This window comes from Balaenoptera musculus, chromosome 1, assembly GCF_009873245.2.
Source record: "Balaenoptera musculus isolate JJ_BM4_2016_0621 chromosome 1, mBalMus1.pri.v3, whole genome shotgun sequence".
Taxonomy (NCBI): Eukaryota; Metazoa; Chordata; class Mammalia; order Artiodactyla; family Balaenopteridae; genus Balaenoptera; species Balaenoptera musculus.
Genome location: NC_045785.1, coordinates 124094031 through 124111967, shown reverse-complemented (window position 1 = coordinate 124111967; position 17937 = coordinate 124094031). Strand labels below are relative to the sequence as shown.

General features: G+C 52.8%; 1 protein-coding gene across 2 annotated transcripts in view; it reads left to right on the top strand.

The window, feature by feature from the left end:
- The window catches only part of GPR161 (G protein-coupled receptor 161), a 47296-nt gene extending 29595 nt beyond the window's left edge, over window positions 1-17701 (top strand). For both annotated transcript variants that reach the window (XM_036852967.1, XM_036852976.1), the window contains exons 3-6: window positions 5179-5903; window positions 11829-11933; window positions 15168-15284; window positions 17356-17701. In XM_036852967.1, coding sequence (XP_036708862.1) covers window positions 5179-5903; window positions 11829-11933; window positions 15168-15284; window positions 17356-17621 — 1213 coding nt within the window. In that variant the 3' untranslated portion in view covers window positions 17622-17701. The remainder of the gene's footprint in view (window positions 1-5178; window positions 5904-11828; window positions 11934-15167; window positions 15285-17355) is intronic.
- Window positions 17702-17937: the final 236 nt, after the last annotated feature.

Genomic DNA, 17937 nt, shown 5'->3' with positions numbered 1-17937 from the left:
CTGCAAGTGTAGCAAGATGGATTTGGCCATCACAGTGCTTTGCCCAGATCTTTGACTATAATATATAGACTGCTGTAAAATTTTGGTGTCTTCAAATATTTTCATGGCAGGTGCGATTAATTTTTTTTATTATTGGTCATTCGTGTGGCTAAAAATACAAATTGACTGGACCAGCGAATTGATCATGTGCGTATAAATGATCACCATCTGACCAGGATTTCAAACACCCCTTCCCCCTGTCCCCATTAATTTTAGGGAATTAAATTTACTTGATGTTAGTGATTTTGAAGGTTACATATTTGCCTTCTATGTTGGAAACCTAAAGGTGCAGCTGTGTGTGTGCGTGTCTGTGTGTGTGTGCGTGTGTGTGTGTGTGTGTGCGAGAGAGAGAGAGAGAGAGAGAGAGAGAGAGAGAATGGGAAAGAGAGGGAGAAACAGAGAGACAGAGGTGGAGAGTGAGAGGGAGGGAAACAGGCAAGAGGAGGCAGTAGTAAAAGATAAGTGAGGAGAGAGGAGAGAAGAATAAGAGAATGGGGGTGGAAGAAAGAGATGGGAACATCGTTAAGAAAGTCGAAGAAAACAAGCGGGGGTGGGCATGATCGCTACTAGAATGTGTTACGTGCTAGTCACCTGCTGGGCACTGCACTATGCCGTGAACAAATGTTTATCCCAGCTAATCCTCACAACGACCCTATCAGTCCTCATTTTGCAAACTCGCCCAAGTCCACATGGCTGGTAAGTAACTCGCCCAGTTTCTGAGATGCTAAAGGCTGTGCTCTTAACCATTACACAATATGCAAAGTCAATTGTCAGTCAAATCCGACAACCAGTTCCTTTAGCTTAGAGTTTCTTGACCTCAGCACGACTGACCTATTAAACCGGATAATTCTTTTTTTTTTTTTAAGTATTTTAATTAATTAATTAATTTATTTATGGCTGTGTTGGGTCTTCGTTTCTGTGCGAGGGCTTTCTCTAGTTGCGGCAAGCGGGGGCCACTCTTTATCGCGGTGCGCGGGCCTCTCACTATCGCCGCCTCTCTTGTTGTGGAGCACAGGCTCCAGACGCACAGGCTCAGTAGTTGTGGCTCACGGGCCCAGTCGCTCCGCGGCATGTGGGATCCTCCCAGACCAGGGCTCGAACCCGTGTCCCCTGCATTAGCAGGCAGATTCCCAACCACTGCGCCACCAGGGAAGCCCTGAACCGGATGATTCTTTGTTGTGATGAGCTGCCCTGTGTAGGATGTTGAGCGGCATCCCTGGCCTCTACTCACTAAATGGCAGCAGCACCTCCCGGTTGTGACAACCCCAAATGTCTCCAGACGTTGCCACACGGCCCCAGTTAAGAACGCTACCTAAAGAAATCTGTCAAACTGGTTGGCAGATGAGCCAAAAGAGTCCGTCCTGTAGCCCCGTGAAGAGAGAGCAAAGGCAGAGCATGAAAAGAATAGCTGGCTGGAGTGAAATTCACCATCGAGATGTCAGTGTCCTAAAGCAGCCTTGTGGAAACAGGTCCAGGTGGGGAACATCATTCGACCTGGGAAGATTTTCACTGTGAATAAGTCCAACATGGTCACCTCTGGCTTATCTTCAGGTCCTGTTAAGACATTTCTAATGTCTTCATTCCACACCAGCGTGGATGAAACTCCATCTCTAAAAATAGTATTTTATTTTATTTTTTAATAAATTTATTTATGTATTTATTTGGCTGTGTTGGGTCTTCGTTTCTGTGTGAGGGCTTTCTCCAGTTGCGGCAAGTGGGGGCCACGCTTCATCGCGGTGCATGGGCTTCTCACTGTCGCGGCCTCTCTTGTTGCGGAGCACAGGCTCCAGACGCGCAGGCTCAAGTAGTTGTGGCTCACGGGCCCAGTTACTCCGTGGCATGTGGGATCTTCCCAGACCAGGGCTCGAACCCGTGTTCCCTGCGTTGGCAGGCGGATTCTCAACCACTGGGCCACCAGGGAAGCCCCTAAAAATAGTATTTTAAATGAAAGTAGCTAACACTATGGGATGGTTAGTTATAGTACAGCCAGGAGATTTTTCAACGTTAAGTTAACGTGTTCACTCCAAGGTAGCTGTAGTTGGCTTAGATTTTGTTCATGTTTTTGGTGAAGTCATCTTATTAAAAACAGGGGTCGTTATCTAAGTGGGTGATCTCATGGCAGGAGAGCTAAGCATTGGAGCCCCTACGGGCATTACCACTTTGAAGTTACACGTGACATCACAAAAAGCTCTTTGGGGACCAAGGGTGGTGCTTGGGCTCCTGTCTAAAAATGAGTTGTTGGAGAAAAGATCGAGAGCTTCAGAAGACAGCTAAGAGTACGGAAAACAAAGGAAAACCCCTCCGTTTTGGCCTGTATTAACCTGCAGGGAATAGGGAGTTGCTTTTATTCTATATTTTCCTTTGAACCTGCAACTAGGCCTAAATGAGGCTTAAGTTTAAAAAATGAAGTTTCAAATCTATGAAACCCATTAAAAAAATTCTTTTTGTGGACAGATGTTGGCATGTTTATATCTTGATAAAGGTGTAGATTTGAGCATTGCAATGTATATACATTTAGCCAAAAAAACCCTAAAACCAAAGCAACCCCTGGAGGGTGCGGATATATACAGGCAGCACTCTGGCCTCTGGGGGGCTCTTCTGATTGTAGGAGACTGACCTCTCAGGAGCCAGCACCAACCCCGTGCCCGGGCGTCCCGATGGGCCTCCGGACTCAGTTGGGAGAAATCACTGTCACATCCCACAGGAACTGCTGGTGCCCAGAACCTCAGACAGTGAGTGATATAAATACCACTTGTTACAATAAAGAAGTTTTGCCATTGAATAATAATACTGACCGGTGTTGAGAGTAGCCAGAAGGCTATATATTGCAGAGGACAGCTGATTTGTCGTAATGATTTTGATGACTGATTGAACGTGGCTGGTCAGAGGAGCCGGGACGGCTCATATTCCCCAGGCCTGGCCTCCCACACCTACCTGTACACTCACCCCTGAAGTGTTGCCTGAGGTCAGAGGGCCTGCATGAGTTTTAAATGGGCAGAGGAAAGTAGAAACATCTGCCTTGTTTCTTTTTAAAAGTGAAGAAAACCTTCCTGGAAGTGCCCCCAATCCCACTCCAGCAAACTCCCCTCACATTTCATTTGCCAGATGATGTCACACAGGTCAGCGCCTCAGCTGGTCACCTGGCAAGGGAGGGGATACCACCAGCATGGCCTGATTCATCCCCTGGTGCTTAGAAGGGCCCAGTGTCCCCTGTGGTCACAGCAGTTTTGCAGGAGCAAGATGGGGATTCTGTCTTCAGGAAGGAAGGGGGAAAGGTCAGTGCACAATGTCCCAGCTCTGTCCCCCCTGCCATCTAAAGGGAGGCCCCATCCAGCCCTTGCCCCCCACTCTAGCCCATTCTGTCCTCGGAGCAGATCTATGCCAGAGGTTCTGTGATTCCCATCTTCCTGGTAAAGGAACTGGAGCTCTGAGAGGTTAGATCCGCTACCCAAGGTCACACAGCTAGTGGACAGCAGAGTCGCCGTCTGAACCCAGGGATTGCCAACTCCAAAGGCATGCTGCTTTCACGGGGCCGCACGGCCCTTGCAAGATGCAAACCCAGATGTCAGCATAAGACAGGAATTGCTCTACCCCAGGCTCTGTGCAGGGGTTCTGTAATCCATACCATAATCACGGTGGTTTCCTCTCATCAGGCTCCACACTCAGAAACACTCCTTCCAGGCTAGACCTTGGTAGGGCCTCGAGGCTTGAGACCAGCAGTCGCCGTCTTGCCTCTGATTTGGAAGGCCCTCCATACAGGGTATAGCCTGAGGGGACAGCCCCTCCATGAGAGTGTGCCCCAGGCAGCAGGTGGTGATTCGGGCCATGGCCCCTGTCCCTGAGCTCTAGTGCCCAGGGGTGACTCAGGAAGGTCCTCAGTGTGGCCATCCCTGTCCCGCCACACGTCGCCCTCATGCAGAAGCCCCATCATTAAAGAACATTTCCTTTGGATGAAATGTCCGGGTGGGGAGGCTGGTGGTTTACTTTCAACCCCGTGGTCTAAATCCTCCCACCCACTCTAGTTAAAGGGTCAGAGCTCAGCTGGCTGGCAAGGCTGGGCTCGCGCCGGCCCCCTGGCTCCTCTTCTCCCCGCGCACCATCGCCCCGCGCCTGCCTGGGTGAGCTACAGGCAGCTTCCTCGTTGAGCCGGTGCTCAGGTACATCTCTGCGTCTCGCCAAGCCTGGCGTCCTGCCTCAGCTGTGCCTGGGCCAGTGCCTCTGACCTTTCAAGACCTGAGTTTGTGTGCCGTCTGGTCCAGGAAGCCCGCCCTGACCCTGCAGCCTGGATCCGAGGCCCCGTCACTACGAATCAGTTGCTCTCCAGGCCTCTCTCCTTCTGCACAGAGCTGAGGGGTTAGGAACCAGCCCTGGTCTATGGACTCCGGAACGAGACGGTTTGCAGGGAATTGCTGGCATGTGCGCTGGGGACTGTAGAGTCAGGTTGCCTGGGTTTTTATCTTGTCTCTTCCCCTTCCTTATCTAGAGCAGATTATTTATCCTTTCTCTGCTGCTAAGATGAGGATAATGATAATGCCAGTCCCTCTGGAGACGTGTTGTGAGGGTTAAATACAGCCCTTTCCGCTCCAGGGCCTCATACGCTGCTTGTGTGTCCGTCTCCCCCTGCATCTTTTTACCTGTATTTCCGGTGCACAGCACAGGGCTTGGCATGTGGCAGGCCTTCAGTAAACGTTCCCTGAACGAATGTACCCCATAATCCTTAGATGTTCTTCTGGTTTCTGAGGACCCTCTGAAAACGGATCTAAAAGGATTACTGTCAGAAACACAGGAGTGATCTGGCTTGATGCATGATCCCTTAGAACTCCTGTAGATGCCTGAAGACTCACCACACCCCCAAATACGAGTGGGCTCTGGAAGCAGGGCCGCCTGAGCTCTGTGCTGTCCCTGGTGTCCAGCCGTTCTCCGGTGAAGAGTTCCACGGAGCTGTGTGACATGGCCAGTCTGTGACGTGTCCGGGGAGGGTTGAGAGAAGGTGCTGCTTTCAGAAGCATTCAGCCCGTGGCAGTGTTGAATGAGAGAAATCCAGCAGAGCTCGCCACCTGGGAGAGCAGTGGGTGCCCCTCCTGGTGTGTCTTCTCTGTTTTGACTCCTCTCCCTCACCTGCCTGCATTCTTCTTCTAGCTACTATGCCGTCCTGTACCCCATGGTGTACCCCATGAAGATCACAGGCAACCGGGCCGTGGTGGCGCTTGCCTACATCTGGCTTCACTCCCTCGTCGGCTGCCTGCCACCTCTATTTGGTTGGTCATCGGTGGAGTTTGACGAGTTCAAGTGGATGTGTGTGGCCGCGTGGCACCGGGAGCCTGGCTATACCGCCTTCTGGCAGATCTGGTGTGCCCTGTTCCCCTTCCTGGTCATGCTGGTGTGCTATGGCTTCATCTTCCGCGTGGCCAGGGTCAAGGCACGCAAGGTGCACTGTGGCACCGTGGTCCTTGTGGAGGAGGACGTGCACAGGAACGGGAGGAAGAACTCCAGCACCTCCACCTCTTCCTCGGGCAGTAGGAAGAACGCCTTTCAGGGCGTGGTCTATTCGGCCAACCAGTGCAAAGCGCTCATCACCATCCTGGTGGTCATTGGTGCCTTCATGGTCACCTGGGGCCCCTACATGGTCGTCATCACCTCTGAGGCCCTCTGGGGGAAGAACTATGTCTCCCCAACCCTGGAGACCTGGGCCACTTGGCTGTCCTTTACCAGTGCCATCTGCCACCCCCTGATCTATGGACTCTGGAACAAGACGGTTCGCAAGGAACTACTGGGCATGTGCTTTGGGGATCGGTATTACCGGGAACCGTTTGTGCAGCGGCAGAGGACTTCCAGGCTCTTCAGCATTTCCAACAGGATCACAGGTAACTTGGGAGCTTGGCAGGGAAGGGATGCCCACCCTCAGACGGGTGTAGCCTGTGGTCCTGCAGGCGCTCGGGCAGGTTGATGGGCGAGGTCTCAGACTGACGGCTGCTTCAGGGCTTAAAACACAGGTTTCCTTTGGGGAAGGAACATCCCAGAGTGTCCGCTGTGATTCCCAAGCAGATTTCCTGAGCTCGGCAGTTCAAGGCAGGGTGCACCAGAGTTCAGAAATCCGTGTTCTGTGACCGCAGCCATGGCCCGCTGGCCTGGAGAGTATATTGACAGATACTTCTATCTAGAGAAAAAAGAACCCAAGCACTGGACCAGGCTACCTTCACCTTTCAGTGTTCCTTGAAGGCAGGGTCCTCTTTAAAGCACTTCCTCCCCTCGTCAGCTGCCCCCCCTGAACATACTCTGTCTTGGGCCTTTCCTCACAGGTCAGTGGTGTCCTCGTATTGGCCCTAATAATTCAGGGTGTGTCGATGGCGGACCTCCACTCCCTCATTGAAATGCCACTATCTGGTGTGTGTAAAGCTGCTCCTCCGTCTGATAATTGATTTCGGAGCTAACAGTTTCTGGACATGATCCCATCCCCTTTGATGAGACCCAGAGGAATTACTCTGGGGATAGATTGTTTTTTTTTTAGTTGGGGATAGATTTTTTTTTTTAAACCTTTTTCTTTTGAGATAATTTTAGACTCAGTGAAGAGTTGGGAAAACAGTACAGAGAATACCCATCCACCCAGCTTCTCCTAGTGCTAACATCTTGCCTAACCGTAGCACAGCTATCAAACCTAAGACATTGCCAGGGGTGCAGTGCTATTAACAACTATAGACTTGACTCAGATTTCACCCATTTTCCCATTGATGTCCTTTTTTCTGTTCCAGGATCCAGTTCAGGATCCCACGTTGTATTCAGTTGTCACATCTCCCTTGTCTTCTTCAGTTTTTGACAAGTCTTTTTTTTTTTTCCTTGTCTTCCATGACTTGACACTTTTTGTAGAGTCCTGATCGGGGATTTTGTAGAAGGCCCCTCAATTTGCATGTAGCTCATGTGTTCTCAGGGTCACAATGAGGTAATACCTTTTTGGCAGGCAGGCTGGGCGGGTGATGTATTCTTCCTAATGAGCATGCCAGGGGCACATATGTCAGTAGGTCTTCTTACTAGCTAGTTTTTACCCTGATCTCTCGGTTGATGTCTTAGCTTGGGCTGCTACAACAAACTACCGTAGACTGCATGGCTTAAACCACAGCCATTCATTTTTTCACAGTTCAGGAGGCTGGAAGTCTGAGGTCAGGGTGGCAACATGGTTGGGTTCTGGTGAGGACCCTCTTCCAGGCTGTCCTTTTGCTGTGTCCTCCCATGGCGGAGGGCTGGGGAGAGGGACAGGAGAGAGCAAGCTCTCCGGTCTCTTCTTATAAGCACCCCACCCTCATGACCTCTTCTAAACCTCAGTACCTTTGCAAGGACCCACCTCTGAATACCATCACACTGGGGGTTAGGGCTTCAGTGTATGAATTTGGTGGAGAGTACTTTCAGTCCCTACAGTTAAGGTGGCATCTGCCAGGTTTCCCCACTGTAAATTCACCGTTTTTTTCCATTGTCATTAGTGAGTACAACATAGGAGATATTTTGAGGCTCCCACTGTTTGTAGCATGCACTGGTGGATCTTGCCCCTGCAGTTATGACTGTGTTGTTTGAGGGAGACTGTCGTCTGGACAGGCTGTTGGAAGAGAGACTCTGAGGGCACTTATCAGATCATATTCAAGGAAAGTGCCAGTTCAGACTGCAGTTCTAGTCTCTTGCCAGATGACTTTGGGCAGCTCACGCTGCTCGAGATAATTTTTCCTCCTCAGGAAATAGGTCTTCCACCTACCCTCCCAAGAGAGTGGGAAGAAATAACAACTCTTAATTATCATGATATTCAGTGGTAGTGATGAGAGGAGTCTTTTCCATGTGGCAGTTAAACAAACCAATGTCACTGATTTATCTCAGGGACTGATGGAGTGTTCCTTCTTGAGAAAGGAAGGAATTCTGGGACTTTTTATTTTGACTATAGGAGAAAAAAAATCTCTCAGGACCCCAGTATTTTAATTCCTGAAATGCCCACCCCCTGCCACTGGCCAGACCATGATTCCAAGTGTGACTTGTGAGCCAGGAGGAGTACATTCAGGGCTTGGTTTCATTTCACTGATTAACTTATTCAGATTTTGTAAAATCACTTACCTTCTGGGCAAAAAAATAAAAATAAAAAAAACATTAAATGTTTTCGATTCCAATGAAGTTAAGAATGAGGAGGGGAAAACAATGAGGAAGGAGAATGGAGGAGGAGAGGGTAGATAGAACAGAAAGAAACATCTGCTTTGGGGGGCCAAGATTGTCCATGCAGGCCACTTGAGATGATCCTGGAAGAGTTTTTGAGGCTGTGAGAACAGGCGGAAAACACCAGCTGTGGTTGGGTTGGCAAGTCCAAGGCAGTGAGAAGTCTCCTCACTGAGGGAAAAGCAGTCTTGTGGGATGTGTCTGGGCTGAAGAGCGTGTGGGATGATGGGTTCTGAGTTGCTGGCCTTGCCCCTGAATGGGAGCTGGGGGCACCCCTGCTGCCTCTTCCCGGGGTGTCCTGACTTCAGGAGGTGGGCAGCAGCAGCAGCAGGAGTGTTGGAAAGAGAGTGCCCACCCCAGCTCCGCGCCCTGCTCCAGCCATGCCAGGAATGCCCACGGCCTTTCTGGTCAGGAGGGAGAACTCTGCCCTCCACCTCGCATCCCTGGTCCCTCTGGCTGAGGGACTGTGGGCTGCGACCGGACCCTGGTCTGGCGCCCTCTGTGGGCATGACTTGCATCTGCAGCAGACGCCTAAACCCCAGTGGGCTTTCCCTGCCCCAGCCTGCTTCAGGCCCCCTCCCTCCCACTCAGACAATGCACGTGCTCTCCTGTGAGCACAGCGAAAGAAGGATGGTTAAGATTGGTTCCAAAGCCAGCAAGAAAAGGCTTGGGGGCCCTGTCTCGGTTCTGTTCCTCTCCGTTTGCATAGGCATCTGCAAAGTTTTCACCAAAGGATTCAGTACATGGAATTATAAACTTTCCTAACAGTGCTTGTGAGCACAGGTGCAGTGAAGTGGCATTCCACACACAGCTGGAGCTTTCCTACTGACTCTGGGATGCCAGGAGTTTTACACGTGCAGTCATGTTTATTTCATACGTAGATTTCAGTCATAATCCATGGATTTTGGTTTTCTCATTCTGTTAGCCCCAAACTGAAGAAGTGCAGCAGCTTAGGTTTTCCCTGGGTGCCAGCTGTCACCAGGCCATCACAATACGTTCTGCTTGTGAGGTCTCATCAGCAGATTCCCGTGGGGCTCCCCTAGGAATTGAGACCTCTGGCCTCCCTGGGGTTTGCCAGGCAGGACCACTTCATGGTGGGTAGGTCAACCCTGGAGTGGACATTGATTCTAGTGCTGAAAGGTGCGCTAAATGCTTACGTTTGGTCTCGGGAGGCCAGACTACAAATCCAAAGCTGACAGATGGCTACAGGTGATCGGAGCAAAGAAGGGGCCTTCAGGAGAAAGGGCCACAGGATTCTCCAGTAACTCTGTCACTTGCCAGCCCAGTTGGGGTGGACAGCCCAGATAGCAGCCCCACCCAGGCTTCGAGGGAGGCCTGGGCGTGGTGGGAGGGCAGCCTCTCCAAATGCTGCACTCATGTGATGCTTGAAGCTCCTGGAACTGGGCATAGAGCCTTCCCAGCTATCTTCTGCAGAGAAGGACGCTGACTCCCATTTGCTCAGAGGAAATGCCCCACCTCAGGGCCCTTGTGAGGTCTGGGCTGGAGGGAAGGAAGGAGACCCTGGGGCCTTTGAATTTTCCTGCCTTGCTTTACCAAGTTCCCTTCCTGGTGCCACCTAGAGGTCTTCTGGCTACTTCAAAGTGCCAGTGTCACCCCAGAATCGCACTCTGTTCTTTTAGCCTCTCAAAGGCACTCATGACTCTTCTGGCCACTCCGGGCTTCTGATCTGATTCCTGTGCCTGTCGTTTTGTGCCTTTCTCTTTCTTTCTTTTTAAAAAGAATGTTGTGAAAGGGGTTGGATTGGGCCCAGCCCAGTAGATGTGTTGTTGTTGCATGTGAAAAAACTCAGGGTAACTGAGTCCACTCTCCAGTGGTAAAATGCTGGATAAACACAGAATAGAGAGTTGCCTCCTGGCTGCCCTGTTGCCACACCTCTTAGCCGAGCCGCATTGGTCTGGCTCCAGTGATTTCTCCCACTGGTAGAGACCAGGACTTGTGCCTGGCTTTCACTGCAGCCTCAGAGACGGTGTCCAGAACCCACTGTGGCCTCAGCCGTCCCGGTTGGCAGTGGATGTTCCCCCAGCGGAAGCCGGGCTTGCAGCTGAGACATAGTCATATTCTGAGGCCAGGATCCTGGAGGTGGGTGATCATGTTCGGGCTCTTCTCTGGCCCCAGACCTCCACACCAACCCCCAGGACAGGGGAAGGCTCCTTGCACAAGTGCTCTCCCCACAGGTCATGACAGGGAGCTTCTGAGGGCAGCGTGCTCTGACTGCACGGGTCCAGCCCCTGTCATTTCCTCCGTGGCTCTGAAGGAGAAAGGAGAGCATGTGTGTCATGTCGCTTTGTCCCCTCAGAAGAATTAGGATGAAGGTACAGGGTGGAGGCGTCTCCTGTCTGTAGGTTTGCTGGGGGGGGGAACGCTGGTGGTCCTTCGTGGCAGGTCCTTCGTAGCAGGTAGGTAGGTCTTCCTCATGAGATGGGAGGAGTTTGACTTTTCTATGCTTTTTTTTAATTGCTAGGAGTGCCTTTTTTGTTAACTCCATGGTCTTTATGGCCTCCAGCTCTTTTGTTCATGGATTCATTATTTTCTCAGTTTTCTAAGGGCACCCAATTAGAATTCTGTTTGTTTTCTTAAGCTCCCTGCATTGTCTCCCGAGACATCCTTTTTTCTCCCTTCTTTCCTTCCTCCCTTCCTTTTTTAATTCCCCATCTCTGCTAGTGCCTTTCCTTAAGTATCTGGTGATCTCCGCTGCCCCTCACGGTTAATAAGTCGGCCCAGGAAAGCCGTCGGGAAGCCCTGGGCGGTGCTGGGACTGGGCCGTCTCACGGGGCGCCCAGCTCTTGGGGTCTGCGGGGCTTTTCTCTCTGGCTGGCTGGATTTCCCTGGGGACGGGGTCTCTGGTCTCCTGCCCAGGTTAGGTGAGGCAGTGGGGCGGGGCTCCCACTGGTAACTGTGTAGCCTCTCATTGTTCCCTCGGTTTTTGCCACGTTGCCATGTGCCTGGTGTCGCTAAGGCCAGAGTCCCCCAGTTCACTCTGCCCACTCTCCTGCCAACATGGGGGGCAGGAGCCTGGACCCCGAACTGGGAACAGCAGTGGAGGGGACCCACTGCTTCCCATAGAGACTTTCCATCGAGCCCCACCTGCCTGCAGAGACTCCGGGCCTCCAGTTCCTGAGCTTCTGGGGGCCTCCTTCCAGGCCTCCCCCTCTGCCAGCCTCGGCTCTTTCCTGGGCTAGTTTCACTGCCCACCCCCCCGCCTTCCAACTTACAAACATCCTCTCCATTTGGGGGTTTCGGCCTCTTCAAAAAACATCCCGTTTAGTATTCAGGTAGGATCTCGGGAGTTAAACACACACCCGTGTTTAACTGGAAGATCTTCTCCCAGGACTGTTCACCTCGTTTTCTCTCCCACCTGCCTTGTCGGGGTTTGACGTTTGTCACGAGCGCGTCCCCTCTGGGGGCACCCAGGGAATCCTGTCACAGGCTACCCGGGGTAGGAACAAGGGGCGAAGTGAAGGAAGGGCAGCCAAGAGCTTCGCGTCCTCAGCGCGTGGAGGACAGAGTGGACGGGGGCGGAGGTGAGGCCCCTGGGGACGGGGCGGGCCGTGGATGGTGCGGTCAGTGCCAACCTTGCCTTGCAGACCTGGGCCTGTCCCCACACCTCACGGCGCTCATGGCCGGCGGGCAGCCCCTGGGGAACAGCAGCAGCACAGGGGACACCGGCTTCAGCTGCTCTCAGGACTCAGGTAAGCCCCTCACCTGTCGCGTTTCCCCAGTGCCTGCCGGCTGGGAGCTGGTGGGGAGAGGGACGTCTCCCAGGGTGTGGAGGGGCGAGAGTCAAGGGTCTGGGTGTCCAGTCCCGGCTCTTCAGCATCTCTGTGCCCCAGTTTCCTCCTCTCTGCAGTGGGGATCTCGGCTCCTGTTCTCTCTGCCATGCAGGGTTGTTGTGAGATTCAAATTAAGTGAAAGCCTTTGAAAAGTTAAAGTGCTAAATGATTGTCAGTTGTTACTTGAATTATAATAACCATCGTCCAGTGCAGGCTCCGGAGTCAACCTGCTTGGTTTTCAGTCTCGAATTGACTTTTTTTTTTTTTTAATTTTTTCACACACACACACACACACACACACACACTATTTTATTTTTACAAGAGATAAATAGACTGACAGGAAGCATTGTACATGGATGACCACAACAAAAGCAACAATGATTGCAATTACCAAACCTGAAACACACTCATACTATGTCATAATATTGACATTCAGTCCAGTAATCCTCCACTGTAACAGTTCCTTTACTTTGCAGTGAAAATTGATTTGTATATTCTTTGCCTCTGAGTCCTTGTGGGATTTTTTTTTTTTTAATTCAAACAGAAAGTCACAAAAATTATAATCATCCTCATCAGTTCACTCAGTTCGAATTGACTTTTAAGAACTGTGTTATCTCAGACAAGCTGCTCAGTCTCTTTCTAAACCTTCGAGTTTGTCCATTTGTGAGCTGGGGCAGCCGTCCCTCTATCTCGGGCAGTTCCGACCAGGTCGGACACCTTGTCACCATCATTAGATGCCCTGCGACCTGCCTATGGGGAACTCGGTCTCCCCAAAGAAACACATCTCCCCCAGCATTCTCCAGACCCTCCCTGTAGCTGCTGCCCAGGGGATGGCGCAGGCCCAGGACTCCTCCCCCCAGCGGCAAGCTCTGTGATGTCACAGTCTGTTGCCGGCCGCTCTGGGGACCCAAGTGCCACACCCCGTGCTTGCCAGCTCATGACTGGATGAGAGGCTCGTGGGCAGAGGCTGTCGGTTTCGCTACGTCAGTCATTCATGGAGCTGACGAAGCACCCCGTCCCGGGGCTGCCGTCTGTCCACGTCCTGGGCGTGAAGGGAGGGTGCTGATTCCTGGACCTCTACAGCAGGCTGTCTGTGGGCATTTCCCTCCCTGCTCCTCCATCTCCCCTGCCGGGACCTTTGGAAAACTCCTCTCTGCCTTGACCTGTGTTTCTTGGCCTGAGCCTGTGTCACGGAATTCTGGGGGGACCGGCCGTGGGCAGGGACCCAGACCAGGCCTCCTGTCGTGGAGCATTTCCCCAGGGGCAGAACATTCCCTGAGGATGCTCTCCCACTGGCAGCCCGGAGGGTTGAACCACTGGTAACACCCTCCCTTGTAGGCCCGAGTCCCTCCTGTGACTTGAAGGACGGGAGGGTCTCTGTCGCTCCTCGGGCTCTCTCCCTCTTCTCAGACAACCAGCAGGGATCCAGAGGCAGAGTGACATTCATTCCTTTAACAGATATTTACTTGCCAAGCCCTTGCTTTGAGCAGACACTGCGCTAGGTTCTGGAGATGTAGTGGTAAACTGCCCTCACGGGGCTTTCCGTCTAGTGGGAAAGACGGCCATCCCGTGTGCTTTAAATGGGTGAGTTGTGTGGGATGCGAATTATACCTCAATAATTCTGCTTTTAATATGGGTTATAAGGGTGATGAGAGCTATGGAAGGGGAAGCCGATTGCCGTGACGACACGGAACGGCGTTGTATGTGCCCCCTGTTGGGGGAGAACTTGGCGGGGGTGGGGAGGGCGGTGTTAGAAAAGCTTCTCTGAGGAAGTGATGTTAAAACCTGAAGAGTGAATAGCAGGTGACCAGGCAAAAAGGAGTAAGGGGACAGTGTCGTAGGCCAGCGGTCCCCAACCTTTTGGGCACCAGGGACCGGTTTCGTGGAAGACAGTTGTTCCACGGACGGGGGAGGGGGGGATGGCTCAGGCAGTGATGCCAGCGATGGGGGGGGCCGCAGGTGAAGCTTCGCTCGCCCGCCCGCCACTCCCCTCCTGCTGTGCGGCCCGGTTCCTGACAGGCTGCAGCCCGGCACCGATCTGCGGCCCGGGGGTTGGGGACCCCTGTGGTAGGCAGAAGAAAGAGCATGGGCTTTGGGGTCACACAGACCGGGGTGTGAGCTTCAGCCCCGCTGTTTATTATCTGTGTCCTCACGAGTGATGACTTCCACTGATGAGGCACGTGCTGTGTGCCAGGCGATGTGTCACATCTTCACACGTCTCAACTCAGAATCCTCCCAACAACTCGGTGAGGTAGAGAGAATTACGATCCCCATTTCGTAGACATGGAAGGATGCTGAGGGACTAAATATCCTGCCTGTGATCCTAGATCTGTCCTATTTGGGAAGCTGTGTGCTTAACCACCATGTTGTGAAGTCCGCTAGAGGAACACGCCTTTTCAGGTTGTTCTGCAAAAACAAATGAGGAGCTCCCAGCTTCCCTTTCTTCCTAGTTTCCTGAGCACCAAGGCCTTGAAGGACTGATAGCTGGAGGCTAAGACAGAACAAGACTGGTCCCAACGCCTGCCCCGGTGTGGGGTCCGGGTCCTGCTCAGCCCTCCTGCCCTTCCCCACCCTGGTCCCGCCCGCCCCACCCCGCCCGCCTGCCCAGCTCTCTCTCATAGGACTTCCTTCCTTTCTGCCTTTTCCCCACTTTTTGGGGGCCATATTTCTCAATCCCTTTTTGGCCCCCAAAGAACTTTACACGTTCGGGTTTGAAATGTTTATTTAGCACAGCATACCTTAACTAGAATGATAGAAATTCAAACTGTAAGAAGAATCACTCTGAACACAAAGCCCCTTTAATAGGGCCCCGTCCTCCGCTGAGCCCGACTGCCCTTCCCCGTTCCAGGTCCGGCGGACTCATCACTTCTGAGTCCACTCGCCGTGGCAGGTACCCCGTCCACCTGGATAGCGCTGCTGTATTTCTGGTGTGTCTGAAGCAGCCCCAGTGGCCGGCTGCAAACTCCCTGAAATGGGACGAGAGACAGTGTGTGTCCTGGGCAAATGCTGCAGGGCACTTGGTTGCACCCGATTGTGGGTTTGAATAAATGAAAGGGGAGAGAGGGACGCAAGGCGTGTGAGCGAGGGCGAGAAAGGTGGCGAGAAGGACTTGGTGTTGCCTGTTGTAGGCGCACAATCTGCCCTTGGTTTTAGGAACGGATGTCATGCTGCTCGAAGACTTCACGTCTGATGACAACCCTCCCTCCCACACTTGCCCACCCAAGAGGCGGAGCTCGGTGACGTTCGAAGATGAAGTGGAACAAATCAGAGGTTGGTTTCTGTGACTGATGGCTTCAGGGAAACAGGGGAAAGGAGAGGATCTTAGGAAAGTTCCTAAGAGAGAGTTGGAACTCAGCCTCTCCCATCTGCAGCACACCAGGGCTCCCACCTTTGCCCAGCCCCGTGTCGCTCCCGACCCTGCCGGTCTCACTTGAGTCCTTAGGCTTCCAGCTCTCGGAGCAAGCAGTGTCTAAGGCTGGGAAGCAGTGGCCTAACGTAGGCAGACACACACAGTTCCCATCTCCTCCCTCAGGAAGTTGCCCGACTGGATACAACAGTTTCTGAGCCCTCCGTGGTTTCTTTCCTTTCTGGATGATGTGTGGTTATGAATCTGAACCTGCCCTCTTTGAGCCTCAGCTTCCTCATGTGGGAAACGGAAGTAATTGCCCAATGAGTGCGCCGACTTCACCGGAGGCAAAGGCCGCCGTCTTGCTTGGCCTGTTGCCTCTGAAGCTGACGGGGGCGCTGGGATCCCGTGAGAGGAATGAGTTCTGCTGTAATCCAGTCCCTACGTTTTTCTGCTCCAGTTGTTCTGAATTCAACCCTCAGCACTCTCGGTGCCTCTGGAACCTGGGGTCCAGTTTCCCATCCAGATATGCTGATTAGAAGAGTGACAAAGGAGCCATCCAGGCTGCCCACAGATGGAAGAATCTCTTTTCTTCTGAATCCCACCCGGTGGTGAGGACAGCCACCGACATGGCCGGATGTGGGTGTGGTGGAAGAGTCCAGGGACTTTAAGATATAAATTCTTCAGAAATGCTGAGTACCAAAATACATACGGGCCGGCTCAGAGTTTCAGGTTCATAATTCGTCCTATCTCCTCTACCACCCCCTCCCTGATTCCAGATGAATGGAGGGGCGGTCATGGATGTCGAGGAGGCAGATATCAACTCGTCTGCTTTACGGGCAAAGTGGATTCGAGAACGGAGCTGGGATTAGCAGCTTCATGGGCTTTATAATATGTTACTCCCGTGTTAAAAAAATGGATTGAAGCCCTCCACAATCTACCCAGCCCGCATAGGGCCAAGCCTGCCCCATCCAGCCTACGTGTTGGGGGCTGGCAGTTCCAAAGGCGCCTTCTCCGCACGCAGGGCAGGGAGCAGGCACGTGTGTAAGACCATGTCGGTCCTCCCGGGAGTGAGTGGCAGGGCAGAGGTCCTCCCCTCTTTCCCTCCTGGAGCGTGGGGTGGAAGTTGCCTACTGCAGACAACGTGAGGTCTAGGGGATACGCCGTTCCTCCCAAAATGTCAGGAGAGAAACAGGCAGTGAGGTTAATAGTCATAAGGCCCTGGATGTGAAATTGAAGGGTCCCCTCGCTCCCTCCCTCCCTCCCTCCCTCCCTCCTTCCCTCCCTCCTTCCCTCCTTCCCTCCCTCCTTCCCTCCTTCCCTCCCTCCTTCCCTCCTTCCCTCCCTCCTTCCCTCCCTCCCTCCTTCCTTCCCTCCCTCCCTCCCTCCTTCCCTCCCTCCCTCCCTCCCTCCCTCCCTCCCTCCTGTGCACTTTAGGTGTCAGGGGTCCTAATCCTGGGGGAAGGGGCACCTGCACCTTTAATGTCCTTCCAGTCCTGAGGTTCTCCATGGCTTTGGGGAATCTCTCAGCGAGGGTGGCGAGGACAGAGACCACACTCAGGTTTGTGGAAGTTTAGAGCCGAAGCTATTACACACTCCGGGGAGCTGAAAGACCAGAGAACTCTTTCAAAGTTGTAAAAATTTGAATGTCATGAATAGAAAGTGTTTATCAAGCCGTTTCTATGAGCCAGACCTAGGCTAAAGCACCTTAGGAAGAGCTGTCTAATTATCACGGGAACCCGATGACATAAGGGGTGTGCCATGATCTTTTCTTTACAGATGAGGAAACTGACATTAGATTAAATTACTTCTGAGATTTCCCCGATAGTAAGTAGGGGAGTCAAGGATTGTCACCTTACGGACTGTGACTCCAGAACCCACACCCTTAACCTCGGTTTGCTTCCCCTCCCAGGGGCAGCGAAGCAAGAGCAGGTCTATCCCGGGATAGCCATGGTCCTGGTCCCTCGCTAACCTTTTTCCTGCCTTCTCTCTCAGAAGCTGCCAAGAACCCTATTCTTCACGTGAAAGCCGAAGTGCACAAGTCCTTGGACAGTTACGCAGCCAGCTTGGCCAAAGCCATAGAGGCTGAAGCCAAAGTCAACTTATTTGGGGAGGAGGCTTTGCCTGGGGTCTTGCTCGCAGCGCGGACCGTCCCCGGGGTTGGCTTTGGGAGCCGCCGAGGCAGCAGAACTCTCGCGAGTCAGAGGCTGCAGCTGCAGAGCATCGAAGAGGGGAACGTTTTAGCCGCGGAGCAGACGTGAGGGTGGATGCCCGTTACCATCTGTGCCGAGGGCCCGGGAGCAACATCTGGTGTGCAGCCATCAGAAAAAAACACTGAAAACAATGTCTGTAAGTGACTTCCGTGTCTCTGTGAGACCACACGTGGGTTCCTTGAGGTCCCAGCGATGGGACCAGAGGCATCTAGAGCACAAAGCAGAGCCGACGGAGGTGTGGCTGAGACTTTGTGGGAGGTGGGAAGGAGCCGTAGAGGGGAACTAGAGACCACGGCTTAGAAGGAGACCGCCGCATGGGTCACTTCCTCCTCTGCACAACCGGTGCCCTGGGGGTCCAGCCACG